The 22,641-nt window shown below is 44.6% G+C and overlaps 1 protein-coding gene, 1 long non-coding RNA gene and 3 pseudogenes across 3 annotated transcripts; all 5 read right to left on the reverse strand.

Annotated features, from left to right (window-relative positions):
* Positions 1–8,194: 8,194 nt before the first annotated feature.
* Positions 8,195–9,992, reverse strand: LOC149590288 (uncharacterized). 2 transcript variants are annotated; one of them, XR_016379566.1, is made up of 3 exons: positions 8,926–9,992; positions 8,747–8,822; positions 8,195–8,634 (listed from the first exon to the last, which is right to left on the reverse strand). It is a non-coding gene; the product is annotated as an uncharacterized LOC149590288 (long non-coding RNA). The 2 variants fall into 2 exon arrangements; XR_016379565.1 differs by lacking the exon at positions 8,195–8,634 and having other exon boundaries at positions 8,731–8,822; positions 8,926–9,195; positions 9,272–9,992.
* Positions 9,993–10,310: 318 nt separating this feature from the next.
* LOC149590289 (uncharacterized) lies at positions 10,311–11,713 on the reverse strand. Its single transcript, XM_089861774.1, has 2 exons — positions 10,981–11,713; positions 10,311–10,906 (listed from the first exon to the last, which is right to left on the reverse strand). The coding sequence occupies exons 1-2, from the start codon at positions 11,671–11,673 to the stop codon at positions 10,904–10,906; spliced, it is 696 nt and encodes a 231-aa protein (XP_089717900.1). The 5' UTR covers positions 11,674–11,713; the 3' UTR covers positions 10,311–10,903.
* An 8,149-nt stretch (positions 11,714–19,862) lies between these two features.
* Positions 19,863–19,981, reverse strand: LOC149590290 (5S ribosomal RNA; annotated as a pseudogene).
* Positions 19,982–20,120: 139 nt separating this feature from the next.
* On the reverse strand, positions 20,121–20,239 carry LOC149590291 (5S ribosomal RNA; annotated as a pseudogene).
* A 365-nt stretch (positions 20,240–20,604) lies between these two features.
* On the reverse strand, positions 20,605–20,723 carry LOC149590292 (5S ribosomal RNA; annotated as a pseudogene).
* Positions 20,724–22,641: the final 1,918 nt, after the last annotated feature.

The raw sequence follows: 22,641 nt of genomic DNA on the forward strand, positions 1-22,641 counted from the left end.
AGCCCACCCGGGAGCGGTGTTGTGGGATCTCAAATGTAACGTAAAAAGCCAAAGTTTTTCCACAATACCTGACAACCATTTAATTTCTGAGATTCCGTGGCTCAATGGTTAGCGCGTTCGGCTGTTAACCGAAAGGTTGGTGGTTCGAGCCCACCCGGAAGAGGTGTTGTGGAGTCTCAGATGTAGCGTAAAAAGTCAAAACTTTTCCACAATACGTGACAACCATTTAATTTCTGAGCTCCCGTGGCTCAATGGTTATCGCGTTCGGCTGTTAACCAATAGGTTGGTGGTTCGAGCCCACACGGGAGCGGTGTTATGGGATCTCAAATGAAACGTAAAAAGTCAGAGTTTTTCCACAATACCTGACGACCATTTAATTTTTGGGCTTCCGTGGCGCAATGGTTAGCGCGTTTGGCTGTTAACCAAAATGTTGGTGGTTCGAGCCCACCCGGGAGCGGTGTTATGGGATCTCAAATTTAAGGTAAAAGTCAGAGTTTTTCCACAATAGCTGAAGACCATTTCATTTCTGAGCTTCTTTGGCTCCATGGTTAGCGCGTTCGGATGTTAACTGAAAGGTTGGTGGTTCGAGCCCACCCGGGAGAGGTGTTGTGGAGTCTCAAATGTAACTTAAAAAGCCAAAGTTTTTCCACAATACCTGACGACCATTTATTTTTTGGGCTTCCGTAGCGCAATGGTTAGCGCGTTCGGCTGTTAACCCAAAGGTTGGTGGTTCGAGCCCACCCAGGAGCGGTGTTGTGAAGTCTCAAATGTAACGTAAAAAGCCAAAGTTTTTCCACAATACGTGACAACCATTTAATTTCTGAGCTCCCATGGCTCAATGGTTATCGCGTTCGGCTGTTAACCAATAGGTTGGTGGTTCGAGCCCACCCGGGAGTGGTGTTGTGAGATCTCAAATGTAACGTAAAAAGCCAAAGTTTTCCCACAATACCTGACAACCATTTAATTTCTGAGCTTCCGTGGCTCAATGGTTAGAGCGTTCGGCTGTTAACCAATAGGTTGGTGGTTCGAGCCCAACCGGGAGCGGTGTAGTGGGATCTCAAATGTAACGTAAAAAGCCAAAGTTTTTCCACAATACCTGACGAACATTTTATTTTTGGGCTTCCGTGGCGCTATGGTTAGCGCGTTCAGCTGTTAACCGAAAGGTTGGTGGTTCGAGCCCACCCGGGAGAGGTGTTGTGGGGTCTCAGATGTAGCGTGAAAAGTCAAAACTTTTCCACAAAAAGGTTGGTGGTTCGAGCCCACCCGGGAGAGGTGTTGTGGAGTCTCAGATGTAGCGTGAAACGTCATAACTTTTCCACAATACCTGACAACCATTTAATTTCTGAGCTTCCGTGGCTCAATGGTTAGAGCGTTCGGCTGTTAACCAATAGGTTGGTTGTTCGAGCCCATCCGGGAGCGGTGTTGTGGGATCTCAAATGTAACGTAAAAAGCCAAAGTTTTTCCACAATACCTGACGACCATTTAATTTTTGGGCTTCCGTGGCGCAATGGTTAGCGCGTTTGGCTGTTAACCAAAATGTTGGTGGTTCGAGCCCACCCGGGAGCGGTGTTATGGGATCTCAAATGTAAGGTAAAAGTCAGAGTTTTTCCACAATAGCTGAAGACCATTTCATTTCTGAGCTTCTTTGGCTCCATGGTTAGCGCGTTCGGATGTTAACCAAAAGGTTGGTGGTTGGAGCCCACCCAGGAGAAGTGTTGTGGGGTCTCAGATGTAGCGTGAAAAGTCATAATTTTTCCTAAATACCTGACAACCATTTATTTTTTGGGCTTCCGTAGCGCAATGGTTAGCTCGTTCGGCTGTTAACCGAAAGGTTGGTGGTTCGAGCCCACCCGGGAGCGGTGTTGTGAAGTCTCAAATGTAACTTAAAAAGCCAAAGTTTTTCCACAATACCTGACGACCTTTTATTTCTTGGGCTTCCGTAGCGCAATGGTTAGCGCGTTCGGCTGTTAACCGAAAGGTTGGTGGTTCGAGCCCACCCGGGAGCGGTGTTATGGGATCTCAAATGTAAGGTAAAAAGTCAGAGTTTTTCCACAATAGCTGAAGACCATTTAATTTCTGAGCTTCCGTGGCTCAATGGTTAGAGCGTTCGGCTGTTAACCAATAGGTTGGTGGTTCGAGCCCAACCGGGAGCGGTGTAGTGGGATCTCAAATGTAACGTAAAAAGCCAAAGTTTTTCCACAATACCTGACGAACATTTTATTTTTGGGCTTCCGTGGCGCTATGGTTAGCGCGTTCAGCTGTTAACCGAAAGGTTGGTGGTTCGAGCCCACCCGGGAGAGGTGTTGTGGGGTCTCAGATGTAGCGTGAAAAGTCAAAACTTTTCCACAAAAAGGTTGGTGGTTCGAGCCCACCCGGGAGAGGTGTTGTGGAGTCTCAGATGTAGCGTGAAAAGTCATAACTTTTCCACAATACCTGACAACCATTTAATTTCTGAGCTTCCGTGGCTCAATGGTTAGAGCGTTCGGCTGTTAACCAATAGGTTGGTTGTTCGAGCCCATCCGGGAGCGGTGTTGTGGGATCTCAAATGTAACGTAAAAAGCCAAAGTTTTTCCACAATACCTGACGACCATTTAATTTTTGGGCTTCCGTGGCGCAATGGTTAGCGCGTTTGGCTGTTAACCAAAATGTTGGTGGTTCGAGCCCACCCGGGAGCGGTGTTATGGGATCTCAAATGTAAGGTAAAAGTCAGAGTTTTTCCACAATAGCTGAAGACCATTTCATTTCTGAGCTTCTTTGGCTCCATGGTTAGCGCGTTCGGATGTTAACCGAAAGGTTGGTGGTTCGAGCCCACCCGGAAGCGGTGTTGTGAAGTCTCAAATGTAACTTAAAAAGCCAAAGTTTTTCCACAATACCTGACGACCTTTTATTTCTTGGGCTTCCGTAGCGCAATGGTTAGCGCGTTCGGCTGTTAACCGAAAGGTTGGTGGTTCGAGCCCACCCGGGAGCGGTGTTATGGGATCTCAAATGTAAGGTAAAAAGTCAGAGTTTTTCCACAATAGCTGAAGACCATTTCATTTCTGAGCTTCTTTGGCTCCATGGTTAGCACGTTCGGATGTTAACCAAAAGGTTGGTGGTTCGAGCCCACCCGGGAGAGGTGTTGTGGAGTCTCAGATGTAGCGTGAAAAGTCATAACTTTTCCACAATACCTGACAACCATTTAATTTCTGAGCTTCCGTGGCTCATTGGTTAGAGCGTTCGCCTTTTAACCAATAGGTTGGTGGTTCGAGCCCACACGGGAGCGGTGTTATGGGATCTCAAATGTAACGTAAAAAGTCAGAGTTTTTCCACAATACCTGACGACCATTTATTTTTTGGGCTTCCGTGGCTCAATGGTTAGCGCGCTCGGCTGTTAACCGAAAGGTTGGTGGTTCGAGCCCACCCGTGAGCGGTGTTGTGAAGTCTCAAATGTAACGTAAAAAGCCAAAGTTTTTCCTCAATACCTGACGACCATTTATTTTTTGGGCTTCCGTGGCGCAATGGTTAGCGCGTTCGGCTGTTAACCAAAAGGTTGGTGGTTCGAGCCCACCCGGGAGCGGTGTTATGGGATCTCAAATGTAAGGTAAAAAGTCAGAGTTTTTCCACAATAGCTGAAGACCATTTCATTTCTGAGCTTCTTTGGCTCCATGGTTAGCGCGTTCGGCTGTTAACCAAAAGATTGGTGGTTCGAGCCCACCCGGGAGCGGTGTTGTGGGATATCAAATGGAACGAAAAAAGCCAAAGTTTTTCCACAATACCTGACGAACATTTAATTTTCGGGCTTCCGTGGCGCAATGGTTAGCGCGTTCAGCTGTTAACCGAAAGGTTGGTGGTTCGATCCCACCCGGGAGAGGTGTTGTGGGGTCTCAGATGTAGCGTGAAAACTCACAACTTTTCCACAATACCTGACAACCATTTAATTTCTGAGATTCCGTGGCTCAATGGTTAGCGCGCTCGGCTGTTAACCGAAAGGTTGGTGGTTCGAGCCCACCCGTGAGCGGTGTTGTGAAGTCTCAAATGTAACGTAAAAAGCCAAAGTTTTTCCTCAATACCTGACGACCATTTATTTTTTGGGCTTCCGTGGCGCAATGGTTAGCGCGTTCGGCTGTTAACCGAAAGGTAAGTGGTTCGAGCCCACCCGGGAGAGGTGTTGTAGAGTCTCAGATGTAGCGTAAAAAGTCAAAACTTTTCCACAATACGTGACAACCATTTAGTTTCTGAGCTCCCGTGGCGCAATGGTTAGCGCGTTCGGCTGTTAACGAAAAGGTTGGTGGTTCGAGCCCACCCGGGAGCGGTGTTATGGGATCTCAAATGTAAGGTAAAAAGTCAGAGTTTTTCCACAATAGCTGAAGACCATTTCATTTCTGAGCTTCTTTGGCTCCATGGTTAGCGCGTTCGGATGTTAACCAAAAGGTTGGTGGTTCGGCCCACCCGGGAGAGGTGTTGTGGAGTCTCAGATGTAGCGTGAAAAGTCATAACTTTTCCACAATACCTGACAACCATTTAATTTCTGAGCTTCCGTGGCTCAATGGTTAGAGCGTTCGGCTGTTAACCAATAGGTTGGTGGTTCGAGCAGACCCGGGAGCGGTGTTGTGGGATCTCAAATGTAACGTAAAAAGCCAAAGTTTTTCCACAATACCTGACGACCATTTAATTTTTGGGCTTCCGTGGCGCAATGGTTAGCGCGTTCGGCTGTTAACCAAAAGGTTGGTGGTTCGAGCCCACCCGGGAGCGGTGTTATGGGATCTCAAATGTAACGTAAAAAGTCAGAGTTTTTCCACAATACCTGACGAACATTTAATTTTTGGGCTTCCGTGGCGCAATGGTTAGCGCGTTCGGCTGTTAACCAAAAGATTGGTGGTTCGAGCCCACCCGGGAGCGGTGTTGTGAAGTCTCAAATGTAGCGTGAAAAGCCAAAGTTTTTCCTCAATACCTGACGACCATTTTTTTTTGGGCTTCCGTGGCGCAATGGTTAGCGCGTTCGGCTGTTAACCGAAAGGTAAGTGGTTCGAGCCCACCCGGGAGCGGTGTTGTGGGATATCAAATGGAACGAAAAAAGCTAAAGTTTTTCCACAATACCTGACGAACATTTAATTTTCGGGCTTCCGTGGCGCAATGGTTAGCGCGTTCAGCTGTTAACCGAAAGGTTGGTGGTTCGATCCCACCCGGGAGAGGTGTTGTGGGGTCTCAGATGTAGCGTGAAAACTCACAACTTTTCCACAATACCTGACAACCATTTAATTTCTGAGATTCCGTGGCTCAATGGTTAGCGCGCTCGGCTGTTAACCGAAAGGTTGGTGGTTCGAGCCCACCCGTGAGCGGTGTTGTGAAGTCTCAAATGTAACGTAAAAAGCCAAAGTTTTTCCTCAATACCTGACGACCATTTATTTTTTGGGCTTCCGTGGCGCAATGGTTAGCGCGTTCGGCTGTTAACCAAAAGGTTGGTGGTTCGAGCCCACCCGGGAGCGGTGTTATGGGATCTCAAATGTAAGGTAAAAAGTCAGAGTTTTTCCACAATAGCTGAAGACCATTTCATTTCTGAGCTTCTTTGGCTCCATGGTTAGCACGTTCGGATGTTAACCAAAAGGTTGGTGGTTCGAGCCCACCCGAGAGAGGTGTTGTGGAGTCTCAGATGTAGCGTTAAAAGTCATAACTTTTCCACAATACCTGACAACCATTTAATTTCTGAGCTTCCGTGGCTCATTGGTTAGAGCGTTCGGCTTTTAACCAATAGGTTGGTGGTTCGAGCCCACACGGGAGCGGTGTTATGGGATCTCAAATGTAACGTAAAAAGTCAGAGTTTTTCCACAATACCTGACGACCATTTATTTTTTGGGCTTCCGTAGCGCAATGGTTAGTGCGTTCGGCTGTTAACCGAAAGGTTGGTGGTTCGAGCCCACCCGGGAGCGGTGTTGTGAAGTCTCAAATGTAGCGTAAAAAGCCAAAGTTTTTCCACAATACCTGACGACCATTTATTTTTTGGGCTTCCGTGGCGCAATGGTTAGCGCGTTTGGCTGTTAACCAAAAGGTTGGTGGTTCGAGCACACCCGGCAGCGGTGTTATGGGATCTCAAATGTAAGGAAAAAAGTCAGAGTTTTTCCACAATAGCTGAAGACCATTTCATTTCCGAGCTTCTTTGGCTCCATGGTTAGCGCGTTCGGCTGTTAACCAAAAGATTGGTGGTTCGAGCCCACCTGGGAGCGGTGTTGTGAAGTCTCAAATGTAACGTAAAAAGCCAAAGTTTTTCCACGATACCTGACGACCTTTTAATTTTTGGGCATCCGTGGCGCAATGGTTATCGCGTTCGGCTGTTAACCAATAGGTTAGTGGTTCGAGCCCACCCGGGAGCGGTGTTGTGGGATATCAAATGGAACGAAAAAAGCCAAAGTTTTTCCACAATACCTGACGAACATTTAATTTTCGGGCTTCCGTGGCGCAATGGTTAGCGCGTTCAGCTGTTAACCGAAAGGTTGGTGGTTCGAGCCCACCCGGGAGAGGTGTTGTGGGGTCTCAGATGTAGCGTGAAAAGCGAAAGTTTTTCCTCAATACCTGACGACCATTTATTTTTTGGGCTTCCGTGGCGCAATGGTTAGCGCGTTCGGCTGTTAACCGAAAGGTAAGTGGTTCGAGCCCACCCGGGAGAGGTGTTGTAGAGTCTCAGATGTAGCGTAAAAAGTCAAAACTTTTCCACAATACGTGACAACCATTTAATTTCTGAGCTCCCGTGGCTCAATGGTTATCGCGTTCGGCTGTTAACCAATAGGTTGGTGGTTCGAGCCCACCCGGGAGCGGTGTTGTGGGATCTCAAATGTAACGTAAAAAGCCAAAGTTTTTCCACAATACCTGACGACCATTTAATTTTTGGGCTTCCGTGGCGCAATGGTTAGCGCGTTCGGCTGTTAACGAAAAGGTTGGTGGTTCGAGCCCACCCGGGAGCGGTGTTATGGGATCTCAAATGTAAGGTAACAAGTTGGGAAAGCCAAAATATTACCTCTCCGAGTGGAGATGACTATCACTACCCCTTAAACAACCTAAATATATGCATCTATCGCTTTTTTTAATTCTTTGCAAGTGCAGGAATTGAATTTTAAAATAGTCACTTAATTACCCCTATATTATAAAACTTATCGACTTCATACTTGTATATTATCATCATTACTTGTCTTAAATTACCTTCGACGGCCGAACGAGGTTCATCTTACATAATGTAGGGACGATGTCATATATTTTAACGTTCACTTTATTTACTTTTCATTTAATTCAAGACCATAACATTCTGAAAGTACATTAGGCTCAGAAGACAGTATTTATAATATTACATTAGTCTCAGAAGACAGTATTTATAACACTTCAACAATACTTCAATATATACAAAGAAATAAATAACATAATATTAAACTGTACAGTAAAAGTTAAATATAACCTAATTAAAACCATAAAACCCACAATACATATGGGAACAAAAGGTTCTTGAAAAACCATTAACAGAACAGTATTTATAATACTTCAACGTTTCTATCTATATACAACAATGAATAGTTATTTAACATTATATATTGGAACCTTCAGTATAATTTAACATTAAGCAAATTCGAACCATAAAAACCCACAGCGCATATGGGAAAAAAGGTTCTGGGAAAACCCATTTGGGAAAAAACCATAATCATAGTTGAATTATTAATATTGAAACACTTATTTTTAAATTATTGATTTTCCACTCTGACGTCTGAGCTATCCACGAATAAATTGATTAATAGCATTAACAAACGATGCAATGGATGTCGAATATTCATGTCATAATACAAGCTAATTCGAACCATAAAAACCCAGAGCGCATATGGGAAAAAAGGTTCTGGAAAAACCCATTTGGGAAAAAACCATAATCACAGTTGAATTATTAATATTAAAACACTTATTTTTAAATGATTGATTTTCCACTCTGACGTCTGAGCTATCCACGAATAAATTGATTAATAGCATTAACAAACGATGCAATGGATGTCAAATATTCATGTCATAATACAAGCTAATTCGAACCATAAAAACCCACAGCGCATGTGGGAAAAAAGGCTCTGGGAAAACCCATTTGGGAAAAAACCACAATCAAATTAGGACTATTAATATTAAAAACTTCTTCAGACTGATTAAGGATGAATGTTTGGTGGATAGCGTCCGAAAGAAAGCAATAACCTAGTAGATGAGGCGTAGTTCATAATGTTTCGTTTTTTCGAAACTATTACATAGGTGTATTGGCGCTGTACGTTTCAGATAACAAAGACCAAGACGACTCCAGTTCCACAAAATAGGAAAACTCTGCCTCTTGGCGTTAAGTTTTTCTCCTTTCTGTATTTCCACTGCTAGACCGCTATGCAGCCCGCCCTTGTATTGCTCTACTTGCTGCTCCCATAACATTGAACGTGCTAGAACTATAGTTCTAGTCGATCAATTGCGGCGAAGTCCAACTTCCGCTTTGAGCGTTGGCCAACTTTTGAGGACGCTGCAGTGTTACCAACGGCAGAAAACGCAGCCAGGAACATTTTCAAAATCACCTCGGCCGCGTTTTGCCGAAAAAAGGGGATTTTCGACTAGGACTATTGAATTGTCGCCGATTATTCAGCCATTTCCGCTTCGCCATACCTAAAACATTTTTAAAGTACGCTATACAAAATTGCTCCATTCTTCACCAAACCTATGAAACTTGGTGCAACACTTACACTTTGATCAGTGGTTCGCCTTTACATGAACCCACAGTTGCCGCTCCAGATCTCAGTCATCTGACGCAACCATTTTAACGTTTTGAGAGTTGTATTTCACCTTTATTAAGCCTAAGGATAAGCCTTGATATATATTTCCCGACGTATTTTCTGAAGAACCACAATAAATCACCTCAACGATTATCCCCATTAACTAATTATCACTATTACATACCTTGTTTACAATTTCGTTGGCCTTGTCCTCCATGGTTACCCATGAACTAAACCAATGCTGTAGGGTATTCATGAACTACGCATATCCTATAGGGTATTCATGAACTACGCATAACCTCTAGGGTATTCATGAACTACGCATAACCTCTAGGGTATTCATGAAATACGCATAACCTCTAGGTTATTCATGAACTACGCATAACCTCTAGGTTATTCATGAACTACGCAAATCCTGTAGGCTACTCATGAACTACGCCAATCCTCCAGGTTACTCATAAAATATACCATATTTTTAAATGGATTAATACCAAACTTATATGACCGTCAATTCCAATAATGATACTTACCATTTTTTTTTCAAATCTTGAAGTCAGATGTGGGTTCTTTAGTCAAGGATCCCAAGCCTTGTGTGGGTCTCTTAGTCAAGGATCCCAAGCCTTAAGTGGGTCTCTTAGTCAAGGATCCCAAGCCTTAAGTGGGTCTCTTAGTCAAGGATCCCAAGCCTTAAGTGGGTCTCTTAGTACAGGATCCCAAGCCTAATTTTAGGTTTCTTAGTACAGGATCCCAAGCCTAATTTTAGGTTTCTTAGTACAGGATCCCAAGCCTAATTTTAGGTTTCTTAGTACAGGATCCCAAGCCTAATTTTAGGTTTCTTAGTACAGGATCCCAAGCCATATGTGGGTTTCTTAGCCAAGGATCCCAAGCCTATTTCTCGTAGTTTAGACCCTTAAAGCAACATGCGGCTCCATTGGCGCCCCTACCGTGATGCCTAACCTTGTATATACATAATAATTTTACCTTGCCGTAGGTAGGTAACAATGAAACTTAATGCATTAGGGAGGATCTGAAAATTATCCTAACAAGTTAAACCCAATGTACAATAGAAAGGTCGTCAATAAGGGGCGCACTGGAGCTCCACCTTGCTTTAAATAAATTTTTCCATTTCAAACTATGTTCTTTTAAAAATGCAAATACCCTTGTGGTAAGAATAATAAGACTCTCTATAACATGCATCGTATCGGTCTCGAAAAAGTTTGTTACCAAACGCCAAATCTAATTGACAATGATAGTCAGTAGAATACTTTTGTTCTAGACCCGGCAAAAGAGATATTCCATGTGAATCAAAGAACATTCTCAGTGCCGTTTGGCTCTTTAAAAAGTTAATATTGAAATCTCCAACCACAACTGTTGGAATAGACGAATCATATTTCATGTCAAACAAAGGGTTAAAGTCCTCAAACACAGTTCTCAAACTTCCTAAGGGAGATTTGTACAACAATACCACAGATATAAGTTCTCCTTCTATGTAAACATCTAACCAGCAACGTTCCACGTGAGAATTTCTAACAGGAATGTCGCTTCGTAAAACTCTAGTATCCATCTCTTTAACTTCGTTTTTAGGCGTGTCTCTTAAATATATGGACGAACCAAAAGCAACTCTGCGTGCCGTACTTGGCAAGTAAATACCACCTACTTCCTTAAAAGATGGCACTCTAAAATCGTCCGTCTCTTTTTTCCACGTTTCAACAAAACATAACATTTGACTTTTCATTATTACATTGTCTGCTAAAACATCTTCTAAATGAGCATTTAAAGACTGCACGTTATGTACATAAATGTAAAGGGGATCATGCAAGAAAGGTAGTTCGATGCTTTTTGTGTCTCGCAACCTCTTAAGTTCCAATTCTACTAGGTTGTTTTTGGGTGAATTAGGAACTTTAAATTTTCCATCAATATATAAACCGGAAGCGGTTTTCGCTCTACTACAAGCCACATATAAATGCGCTCTTTCAATTTTTTTTGTAGCCTTACAATGAACCACTACCGAGGAGTAAGTATCACCCTGACTTTTATGTATCGTAATGGCCTCAGAAACAACCAAAGGCAATTGTTTCCTAGAAACTGAGGCATTATTTTGTCTCCATTTTCTATTAAACGACTTGATGACCTTTTCAACAGGCGTCCACGAAGCGTTAATATCACTATTCAAATATAAACCATGAAATTTTTGCCTCAACATTTTCCCAACTTTGGGATCGTCAAACTCCATCCATACCCTGAACGGGATTTTATCCCCGACCCTATTTGTGCCGTACTCTATCTTTCTTAACCAACCTGTCGCGCCATTAGTTAGTCCGTCAGAGGTGTCAACATTGTTGGTCATCATATATCTCGCGCCACACGCAAGAGTCAATTGTTTGGGCAGACCATACGTATCAGACGTTGCTAACTTTTCAACTTGGGAAAGTATGTTATTTTTAACTTCACTACTAAGATCACCATTGACAACATCTACTGAAACCGAAACAGCCTTTTCCGTATTCATGTTTAAAAGCTTATTTTGATTAAATTGGTTTACTTCCGCGTTAGTGGCGAAAAGATGTATCGCTTCTTTTGGGGGTACACGCTCAGGCGTTACCTCCAGACTACTAAAGAAATCAATATCATTTTGAGTCATACTTCCCACAGCCATTCTATTTAAAGCTTCAGCAAATATTTTATCATCCCTCTGTCTCATAATTTCCTCAAGTTCGGCAAATTCAAATTGCTCCCATATTGGGTTACCAATTAACGACGCGTAAGGATTATCTTTCTCACTTTGACCTTGAAATGCGAAATAATCGCAAACTGGTCTCAATTGGTTAAAGTCTCCAACTAGAACGACAGACACACCACCAAAATAATCAGGACAACCCATAATCTCTTGTAACCTAGCGTTTACCCGATTAAACACCTTCGCTCCAACCATTGAAATTTCGTCAATTATTACTAGTTTTACTTGACCATAGAGTAACCTGCATTTAGCGTGAAAAGTCATAACTTTTCCACAATACCTGACAACCATTTAATTTCTGAGCTTCCGTGGCTCAATGGTTAGAGCGTTCGGCTGTTAACCAATAGGTTGGTTGTTCGAGCCCATCCGGGAGCGGTGTTGTGGGATCTCAAATGTAACGTAAAAAGCCAAAGTTTTTCCACAATACCTGACGACCATTTAATTTTTGGGCTTCCGTGGCGCAATGGTTAGCGCGTTTGGCTGTTAACCAAAATGTTGGTGGTTCGAGCCCACCCGGGAGCGGTGTTATGGGATCTCAAATGTAAGGTAAAAGTCAGAGTTTTTCCACAATAGCTGAAGACCATTTCATTTCTGAGCTTCTTTGGCTCCATGGTTAGCGCGTTCGGATGTTAACCAAAAGGTTGGTGGTTGGAGCCCACCCAGGAGAAGTGTTGTGGGGTCTCAGATGTAGCGTGAAAAGTCATAATTTTTCCTCAATACCTGACAACCATTTATTTTTTGGGCTTCCGTAGCGCAATGGTTAGCTCGTTCGGCTGTTAACCGAAAGGTTGGTGGTTCGAGCCCACCCGGGAGCGGTGTTGTGAAGTCTCAAATGTAACTTAAAAAGCCAAAGTTTTTCCACAATACCTGACGACCTTTTATTTCTTGGGCTTCCGTAGCGCAATGGTTAGCGCGTTCGGCTGTTAACCGAAAGGTTGGTGGTTCGAGCCCACCCGGGAGCGGTGTTATGGGATCTCAAATGTAAGGTAAAAAGTCAGAGTTTTTCCACAATAGCTGAAGACCATTTAATTTCTGAGCTTCCGTGGCTCAATGGTTAGAGCGTTCGGCTGTTAACCAATAGGTTGGTGGTTCGAGCCCAACCGGGAGCGGTGTAGTGGGATCTCAAATGTAACGTAAAAAGCCAAAGTTTTTCCACAATACCTGACGAACATTTTATTTTTGGGCTTCCGTGGCGCTATGGTTAGCGCGTTCAGCTGTTAACCGAAAGGTTGGTGGTTCGAGCCCACCCGGGAGAGGTGTTGTGGGGTCTCAGATGTAGCGTGAAAAGTCAAAACTTTTCCACAAAAAGGTTGGTGGTTCGAGCCCACCCGGGAGAGGTGTTGTGGAGTCTCAGATGTAGCGTGAAAAGTCATAACTTTTCCACAATACCTGACAACCATTTAATTTCTGAGCTTCCGTGGCTCAATGGTTAGAGCGTTCGGCTGTTAACCAATAGGTTGGTTGTTCGAGCCCATCCGGGAGCGGTGTTGTGGGATCTCAAATGTAACGTAAAAAGCCAAAGTTTTTCCACAATACCTGACGACCATTTAATTTTTGGGCTTCCGTGGCGCAATGGTTAGCGCGTTTGGCTGTTAACCAAAATGTTGGTGGTTCGAGCCCACCCGGGAGCGGTGTTATGGGATCTCAAATGTAAGGTAAAAGTCAGAGTTTTTCCACAATAGCTGAAGACCATTTCATTTCTGAGCTTCTTTGGCTCCATGGTTAGCGCGTTCGGATGTTAACCAAAAGGTTGGTGGTTGGAGCCCACCCAGGAGAAGTGTTGTGGGGTCTCAGATGTAGCGTGAAAAGTCATAACTTTTCCACAATACCTGACAACCATTTAATTTCTGAGCTTCCGTGGCTCAATGGTTAGAGCGTTCGGCTGTTAACCAATAGGTTGGTGGTTCGAGCCCACCCGGGAGCGAAGTTGTGGGATCTCAAATGTAACGTAAAAAGCCAAAGTTTTTCCACAATACCTGACGACCATTTAATTTTTGGGCTTCCGTGGCGCAATGGTTAGCGCGTTCGGCTGTTAACCAAAATGTTGGTGGTTCGAGCCCGCCCGGGAGCGGTGTTATGGGATCTCAAATGTAAGGTAAAAAGTCAGAGTTTTTCCACAATAGCTGAAGACCATTTCATTTCTGAGCTTCTTTGGCTCCATGGTTAGCGCATTCGGATGTTAACCAAAAGGTTGGTGGTTGGAGCCCACCCAGGAGAGGTGTTGTGGGGTCTCAGATGTAGCGTGAAAAGTCATAACTTTTCCACAATACCTGACAACCATTTACTTTCTGAGCTTCAGTGGCTCAATGGTTAGAGCGTTCGGCTGTTAACCAATAGGTTGGTGGTTCGAGCCCACACGGGAGCGGTGTTATGGGATCTCAAATGTAAGGTAAAAAGTCAGAGTTTTTCCACAATAGCTGAAGACCATTTCATTTCCGAGCTTCTTTGGCTCCATGGTTAGCGCGTTCGGCTGTTAACCGAAAGGTTGGTGGTTCGAGCCCACCCGGGAGCGCTGTTGTGAAGTCTCAAATGTAACGTAAAAAGCCAAAGTTTTTCCACAATTCCTGACGACCATTTGTTTTTTGGGCTTCCGTGGCGCAATGGTTATCGCGTTCGGCTGTGGAAAAACTTTGGCTTTTTACGTTACATTTGAGACTTCACAACATAGCTCCCGGGTGGGCTCGAACCACCAACCTATTGGTTAACAGCCGAACGCGATAACCATTGAGCCACGGGAGCTCAGAAATTAAATAGTTGTCACGTATTGTGGAAAAGTTTTGAATTTTTACGCTACATCTGAGACTCCACAACACCTCTCCCGGGTGGGCTCGAACCACCAACCTTTCGGTTAACAGCCGAACGCGCTAACCATTAAGCTAAGGAAGCCCAAAAAGTAAATGGTCGTCAGGTATTGTGGAAAAACCCTGACTTTTTACGTTACATTTGAGATCCCATAACACCGCTCCCGTGTGGGCTCGAACCACCAACCTATTGGTTAACAGCCGAACGCTCTAACCATTGAGCCAGGGAAGCTCAGAAATTAAATGGTCGTCAAGTATTGTGGAAAAGTTATGACTTTTTACCTTACATTTGAGATCCCTGAACACCACTCCCGGGTGGGCTCGAACCACCAACCTATTGGTTAACAGCCGAACGCGCTAACCATTGAGCCACGTAAGCTCAGAAATTAAATGGTTGTCACGTATTGTGGAAAAGTTTTGACTTTTTACGCTATATCTGAGACCCCACAACACCTCTCCCGGGTGGGCTCGAACCACCAACCTATTGGTTAACAGCCGAACGCGCTAACCATTGCGCTACGGAAGCCCAAAAAATAAATGGTCGTCAGGTATTGTGGAAAAACTCTGACTTTTTACGTTACATTTGAGATCCCATAACACCGCTCCCGTGTGGGCTCGAACCACCAACCTATTGGTTAACAGCGGAACGCGCTAACCATTGCGCTACGGAAGCCCAAAAAATAAATGGTCGTCAGGTATTGTGGAAAAAGTCTGACTTTTTACGTTACATTTGAGATCCCATAACACCGCTCCCGTGTGGGCTCGAACCACCAACCTATTGGTTAACAGCAGAACGCGCTAACCATTGCGCTACGGAAGCCCAAAAAATAAATGGTCGTCAGGTATTGTGGAAAAACTCTGATTTTTACATTACATTTGAGATCCCATAACACCGCTCCCGTGTGGGCTCGAACCACCAACCTATTGGTAAACAGCCGAACGCTCTAACCATTGAGCCACGGAAGCTCAGAAATTAAATGGTCGTCAAGTATTGTGGAAAAGTTATGACTTTTCACGTTACATTTGAGATCCCACAACACCACTCCCGGGTGGGCTCGAACCACCAACCTATTGGTTAACAGCCGAACGCGCTAACCATTGAGCCACGTAAGCTCAGAAATTAAATGGTTGTCACGTATTGTGGAAAAGTTTTGACTTTTTACGCTACATCTGAGACCCCACAACACCTCTCCCGGGTGGGCTCGAACCACCAACCTATTGGTTAACAGCCGAACGCGCTAATCATTGCGCTACGGAAGCCCAAAAAATAAATGGTCGTCAGGTATTGTGGAAAAACTCTGACTTTTTACGTTACATTTGAGATCCCATAACACCGCTCCCGTGTGGGCTCGAACCACCAACCTATTGGTTAACAGCGGAACGCGCTAACCATTGCGCTACGGAAGCCCAAAAAATAAATGGTCGTCAGGTATTGTGGAAGAACTCTGACTTTTTACGTTACATTTGAGATCCCATAACACCGCTCCCGTGTGGGCTCGAACCACCAACCTATTGGTTAACAGCAGAACGCGCTAACCATTGCGCTACGTAAGCCCAAAAAATAAATGGTCGTCAGGTATTGTGGAAAAACTCTGATTTTTACATTATATTTGAGATCCCATAACACCGCTCCCGTGTGGGCTCGAACCACCAACCTATTGGTAAACAGCCGAACGCTCTAACCATTGAGCCACGGAAGCTCAGAAATTAAATGGTCGTCAAGTATTGTGGAAAAGTTATGACTTTTCACGTTACATTTGAGATCCCACAACACCACTCCCGGGTGGGCTCGAACCACCAACCTATTGGTTAACAGCCGAACGCGCTAACCATTGCGCTACGGAAGCCCAAAAAATAAATGGTCGTCAGGTATTGTGGAAAAACTCTGACATTTTACGTTACATTTGAGATCCCACAACACCGCTCCCGTGTGGGCTCAAACCACCAATCTATTGGTTAACAGCCGAACGCTCTAACCATTGAGCCACGGAAGCTCAGAAATTAAATGGTTGTCACGTATTGTGGAAAAGTTTTGAATTTTTACGCTACATCTGAGACTCCACAACACCTCTCCCGGGTGGGCTCGAACCACCAACCTTTCGGTTAACAGCCGAACGCGCTAACCATTGCGCTACGGAAGCCCAAAAAATAAATGGTCGTCAGGTATTGTGGAAAAACTTTGGCTTTTTACGTTACATTTGAGACTGCACAACACCGCTCCCGGGTGGGCTCGAACCACCAACCTTTCGGTTAACAGCCGAACGCGCTAACCACTGAGCCACGGAATCTCAGAAATTAAATGGTTGTCAGGTATTGTGGAAAAACTTTGGCTTTTTACGTTACATTTGAGATCCCACAACACCGCTCCCGGGTAGGCTCGAAGCACCAACCTATTGGTTAACAGCCAAACGCGCTAACCATTGAGCCACGTAAGCTCAGAAATTAAATGGTTGTCACGTATTGTGGAAAAGTTTTGACTTTTTGCGCTACATCTGAGACCCCACAACACCTCTCCCGGGTGGGCTCGAACCACCAACCTATTGGTTAACAGCCGAACGTGCTAACCATTGCGCTACGGAAGCCCAAAAAATAAATGGTCGTCAGGTATTGTGGAAAAACTCTGATTTTTACGTTACATTTGAGATCCCATAACACCGCTCCCGTGTGGGCTCGAACCACCAACCTATTGGTCAACAGCCGAACGCTCTAACCATTGAGCCACGGAAGCTCAGAAATTAAATGGTCGTCAAGTATTGTGGAAAAGTTATGACTTTTCACGTTACATTTGAGATCCCACAACACCACTCCCGGGTGGGCTCGAACCACCAACCTATTGGTTAACAGCCGAACGCGATAACCATTGAGCCACGGTTGCTCAGAAATTAAATGGTTGTCACGTATTGTGGAAAAGTTTTAACTTTTCACGCTACATCTGAGACTCCACAACACCTCTCCCGGGTGGGCTCGAACCACCAACCTTTCGGTTAACAGCAGAACGCGCTAACCATTGCGCTACGGAAGCCCAAAAAATAAATGGTCGTCAGGTATTGTGGAAAAACTCTGACTTTTTAAGTTACATTTGAGATCCCACAATACCGCTCCCGTGTGGGCTCGAACCACCAACCTATTGGTTAACAGCCGAACGCTCTAACCATTGAGCGGCGGAAGCTCAGAAATTAAATGGTCGTCAAGTATTGTGGAAAAGTTATGAATTTTCAAGTTAAATTTGAGATCCCACAACACCACTCCCGGGTGGGCTCGAACCACCAACCTATTGGTTAACAGCCGAACGCGCTAACCATTGCGCCAGGGAAGCCCAAAAATTAAATGGTCGTCAGGTATTGTAGAAAAACTTAGGCTTTTTACGTTACATTTGAGATTCCACAACACCACTCCCGGGTGGGCTCGAACCACCAACGTATTGGTTAACAGCCGAACGCGTTAACCATTGAGCCACGGATTCTCAAAAATTAAATGGTTGTCACGTATTGTGGAAAAGTTTTGAATTTTTACGCTACATCTGAGACTCCACAACACCTCTCCCGGGTGGGCTCGAACCACCAACCTTTCGGTTAACAGCCGAACGCGCTAACCATTGCGCTACGGAAGCCCAAAAAATAAATGGTCGTCAGGTATTGTGGAAAAACTTTGGCTTTTTACGTTACATTTGAGACTTCACAACACCGCTCCCGGGTGGGCTCGAACCACCAACCTTTCGGTTAACAGCCGAACGCGCTAACCACTGAGCCACGGAATCTCAGAAATTAAATGGTTGTCAGGTATTGTGGAAAGACTTTGGCGTTTTACGTTACATTTGAGATCCCACAACACCGCTCCCGGGTAGGCTCGAAGCACCAACCTATTGGTTAACAGCCAAACGCGCTAACCATTGAGCCACGTAAGTTCAGAAATTAAATGGTTGTCACGTATTGTGGAAAAGTTTTGACTTTTTACGCTACATCTGAGACCCCACAACACCTCTTCCGGGTGGGCTCGAACCACCAACCTATTGGTTAACAGCCGAACGCGCTAACCATTGTGCTACGGAAGCCCAAAAAATAAATGGTCGTCAGGTATTGTGGAAAAACTCTGACTTTTTACGTTACATTTGAGATCCCATAACACCGCTCCCGTGTGGGCTCGAACCACCAACCTATTGGTTAACAGCAGAACGCGCTAACCATTGCGCTACGGAAGCCCAAAAAATAAATGGTCGTCAGGTATTGTGGAAAAACTCTGATTTTTACGTTACATTTGAGATCCCATAACACCGCTCCCGTGTGGGCTCGAACCACCAAAATATTGGTCAACAGCCGAACGCTCTAACCATTGAGCCACGGAAGCTCAGAAATTAAATGGTCGTCAAGTATTGTGGAAAAGTTATGACTTTTCACGTTACATTTGAGATCCCACAACACCACTCCCGGGTGGGCTCGAACCACCAACCTATTGGTTAACAGCCGAACGCGCTAACCATTGCGCCACGGAAGCCCAAAAATTAAATGGTCGTCAGGTTTTGTGGAAAAACTGTGGCTTTTTACGTTACATTTGAGATCCCACAACACCGCTCCCGTGTGGGCTCGAACCACCAACCTATTGGTTAACAGCCGAACGCGATAACCATTGAGCCACGTTTGCTCAGAAATTAAATGGTTGTCACGTATTGTGGAAAAGTTTTAACTTTTCACGCTACATCTGAGACTCCACAACACCTCTCCCGGGTGGGCTCGAACCACCAACCTTTCGGTTAACAGCAGAACGCGCTAACCATTGCGCTACGGAAGCCCAAAAAATAAATGGTCGTCAGGTATTGTGGAAAAACTCTGACTTTTTACGTTACATTTGAGATCCCACAACACCGCTCCCGTGTGGGTTCGAACCACCAACCTATTGGTTAACAGCCGAACGCTCTAACCATTGAGCCACGGAAGCTCAGAAATTAAATGGTCGTCAAGTATTGTGGAAACGTTATGACTTTTCACGTTAAATTTAAGATCCCACAACACCACTCCCGGGTGGGCTCGAACCACCAACGTATTGGTTAACAGCCGAACGCGTTAACCATTGAGCCACGGAATCTCAGAAATTAAATGGTTGTCACGTATTGTGGAAAAGTTTTGAATTTTTACGCTACATCTGAGACTCCACAACACCTCTCCCGGGTGGGCTCAAACCACCAACCTTTCGGTTAACAGCCGAACGCGCTAACCATTGCGCTACGGAAGCCCAAAAAATAAATGGTCGTCAGGTATTGTGGAAATACTTTGGCTTTTTACGTTACATTTGAGATCCCATAACACCGCTCCCGTGTTGGCTCGAACCTATTGGCTAACAGCCGAACGCTCTAACCATTGAGCCACGGAAGCTCAGAAATTAAATGGTTGTCAGGTATTGTGGAAACGTTATGACTTTTCACGCTACATCTGAGACTCCACAGGACCTCTCCCGGGTGGGCTCGAACCACCAACCTTTTGGTTAACATCCGAACGCGCTAACCATGGAGCCAAAGAAGCTCAGAAATGAAAATTTGTTTTCCTTTTTTTTCATATCTATTGGAATTTAAAAGGGGAAAAAAAGTGAAAAAGCCAACGGCACGCATTGTTCCTAAGTGGTCTCCCTCCGAAGTACTGACTGCGCTCGACGCTGCTTATTGTCGGTGATCGGACGAGAACCGGTGTTTTCAGCGTGATATGGCCGTTGCCAAGAGTGTTAGATAATAATTCGAATTTAAATTGAGTGAGACAAATTAACCTTCATCTTTTTAAAACAATAACAAAAAGAAAATAAGTTTGCTTTTTTTCATATCTATTGGAATTTAAATGAGGAAAAAAAAAGTGAAAAAGCCATCGGCACGCAGTGTTCCTAAGTGGTCTCCCTCCCAAGTCCTGACTGCGCTCGACGCTGCTTAACTTCGATGATCGGACGAGAACCGGTGTATTCAGCGTGATATGGCCGTTGCCGAGAGTGCTAGATAATAATTTGCATTTAATTAACCTTAATCTTTATAAATCAATAACAAAATGAAGATATGTTTGCTTTTTTCATATCTGGTGGAATTTAAAAGAGGAAACAAAAAGGAAAAAGCCAACGGCACGCAGTGTTCCCAAGTACTGACTGCGCTCGACGCTGCTTATTGTCGGTGATCGGACTAGAACCGGTGTTTTCAGCGTGATATGGCCGTTGCCGAGAGTGCTAGTTAATAATTCGAATTTAAATTAAGTGAGACAAATTAACCTTCATCATTTTAAAACAATAACAAAAAGAAAATATGTTTGCTTTTTTTTCATATCTATTGGAATTTAAAAGAGGAAAAAAAAAGTGAAAAAGCAAACGGCACGCATTGTTCCTAAGTGGTCTCCCTCCGAAGTACTGACTGCGCTCGACGCTGCTTATTGTCGGTGATCGGACGAGAACCGGTGTTTTCAGCGTGATATGGCCGTTGCCGAGAAAGCTAGTTAGTAATTCGAATTTAAATTAAGTGAGACAAATTAACCTTCATCTTTTTAATACAATATCAAAAATCTGGGGGCGGTGTTGTGGGGTCTCAGATGTAACGTAAAAAGCCGAAGCTTTTCCACAATACCTGACGACCATTTAATTTATGGGCTTCCGTTGCGCAATGGCTAGCGCGTTTAGCTATCAATCAAAAGGTTGGTGGTTCCAGCACACCCGGGTGCGGTGTTTTGGGGTCTCAGATGTAGCGTAAAAAGTCATAATTTTTCCACAATACCTACGACCATTTAATTTTTTGGCTTCCGTTGCGCAATGGTTAGCGCGTTCGGCTGTTAACCGAAAGGTTGGTAGTTCGAGCACACCCAGGAGCGTTGTTGTGAGGTATCAGTTGTAACGTAAAAAGCCAAAGTTTTCTCCACAATACCTGACGAACATTTAATTTTTGGGCTTCCGTGGCGCAATGGTTAGAGCGTTCTGCTGTTGACCGAAAGGTTGGTGGTTCGAGCCCACCCGGGAGCGGTGTTGTGAAGTCTCGAATGTAACGTAAAAAGGCTAAGTTTTTCCACAATACCTGACGAACATTTATTTTTTGGGCTTCCGTGGCGCAATGGTTAGCGCGTTCGGCTGTTAACTGAAAGGTTGGTGGTTCGAGTCCACACGGGAGCGGTGTTGTGAAGTCTCGAATGTAACGTAAAAAGGCTAAGTTTTTCCACAATACCTGACGAACATTTATTTTTTGGGCTTCCGTGGCGCAATGGTTAGCGCGTTCGGCTGTTAACCGAAAGGTTGGTGGTTCGAGCCCACCCGGGAGCGGTGTTATGGGATCTCAAATGTAACGTAAAAAGTCAGAGTTTTTCCACAATACCTGACAACCATTCAATTTCTGAGCTTCCGTGGCTCAATGGTTAGCGCGTTCGGCTGTTATCCAATAGGTTTTTGGTTCGAGCCCACCCGGGAGCGGTGTTATGGGATCTCAAATGTAACGTAAAAAGTCAGAGTTTTTCCACAATACCTGACGAACATTTAATTTTTGGGCTTCCGTGGCGCAATGGTTAGCGCGTTCAGCTGTTAACCGAAAGGTTGGTGGTTCGAGCCCACCCGGGAGAGGTGTTGTGGGATCTCTGATGTAGCGTGAAAAGTCATAACTTTTCCACAATACCTGACAACCATTTAATTTCTGAGCTTCCGTGGCTCAATGCTTAGCGCGTTCGGCTGTTATCTAATAGGTTGGTGGTTCGAGCCCACCCGGGAGCGGTGTTATGGGTTCTCAAATGTTACGTAAAAAGCCAAAGTTTTTCCACAATACCTGACGAAAATTAAATTTTTGGGCTTCCGTGGCGCAATGGTTAGCGCGTTCGGCTGTTAACCGAAAGGTTGGTGGTTCGAGCCCACCCGGGAGCGGTGTTGTGAAGTCTCGAATGTAACGTAAAAAGGCTAAGTTTTTCCACAATTCCTGACGAACATTTATTTTTTGGGCTTCCGTGGCGCAATGGTTAGCGCGTTCGCCTGTTAACCGAAAGGTTGGTGGTTCGAGCCCACCCGGGAGCGGTGTTATGGGAGCTCAAATGTAACGTAAAAAGTCAGAGTTTTTCCACAATACCTGACGAACATATAATTTTTGGGCTTCCGTGGCGCAATGGTTAGCGCGTTCAGCTGTTAACCGAAAGGTTGGTGGTTCGAGCCCACCCGGGAGCGGTGTTGTGAAGTCTCGAATGTAACGTAAAAAGGCTAAGTTTTTCCACAATACCTGACGAACATTTATTTTTTGGGCTTCCGTGGCGCAATGGTTAGCGCGTTCGGCTGTTAACCGAAAGGTTGGTGGTTCGAGCCCACCCGGGAGCGGTGTTATGGGATCTCAAATGTAACGTAAAAAGTCAGAGTTTTTCCACAATACCTGACAACCATTCAA

This window comes from Phalangium opilio, unplaced genomic scaffold (assembly GCF_054372755.1).
Source record: "Phalangium opilio isolate 3A_F unplaced genomic scaffold, DU_Popi_V2 ptg000505l_1, whole genome shotgun sequence".
Lineage (NCBI taxonomy): Eukaryota > Metazoa > Arthropoda > Arachnida > Opiliones > Phalangiidae > Phalangium > Phalangium opilio.

What these genes read in the sequence shown, in the direction of transcription:
- LOC149590289 (XM_089861774.1), bottom strand. Translation starts at nt 11,673, where the DNA reads ATGGTTGGAGCGAAGGTGTTTAATCGGGTAAACGCTAGGTTACAAGAG.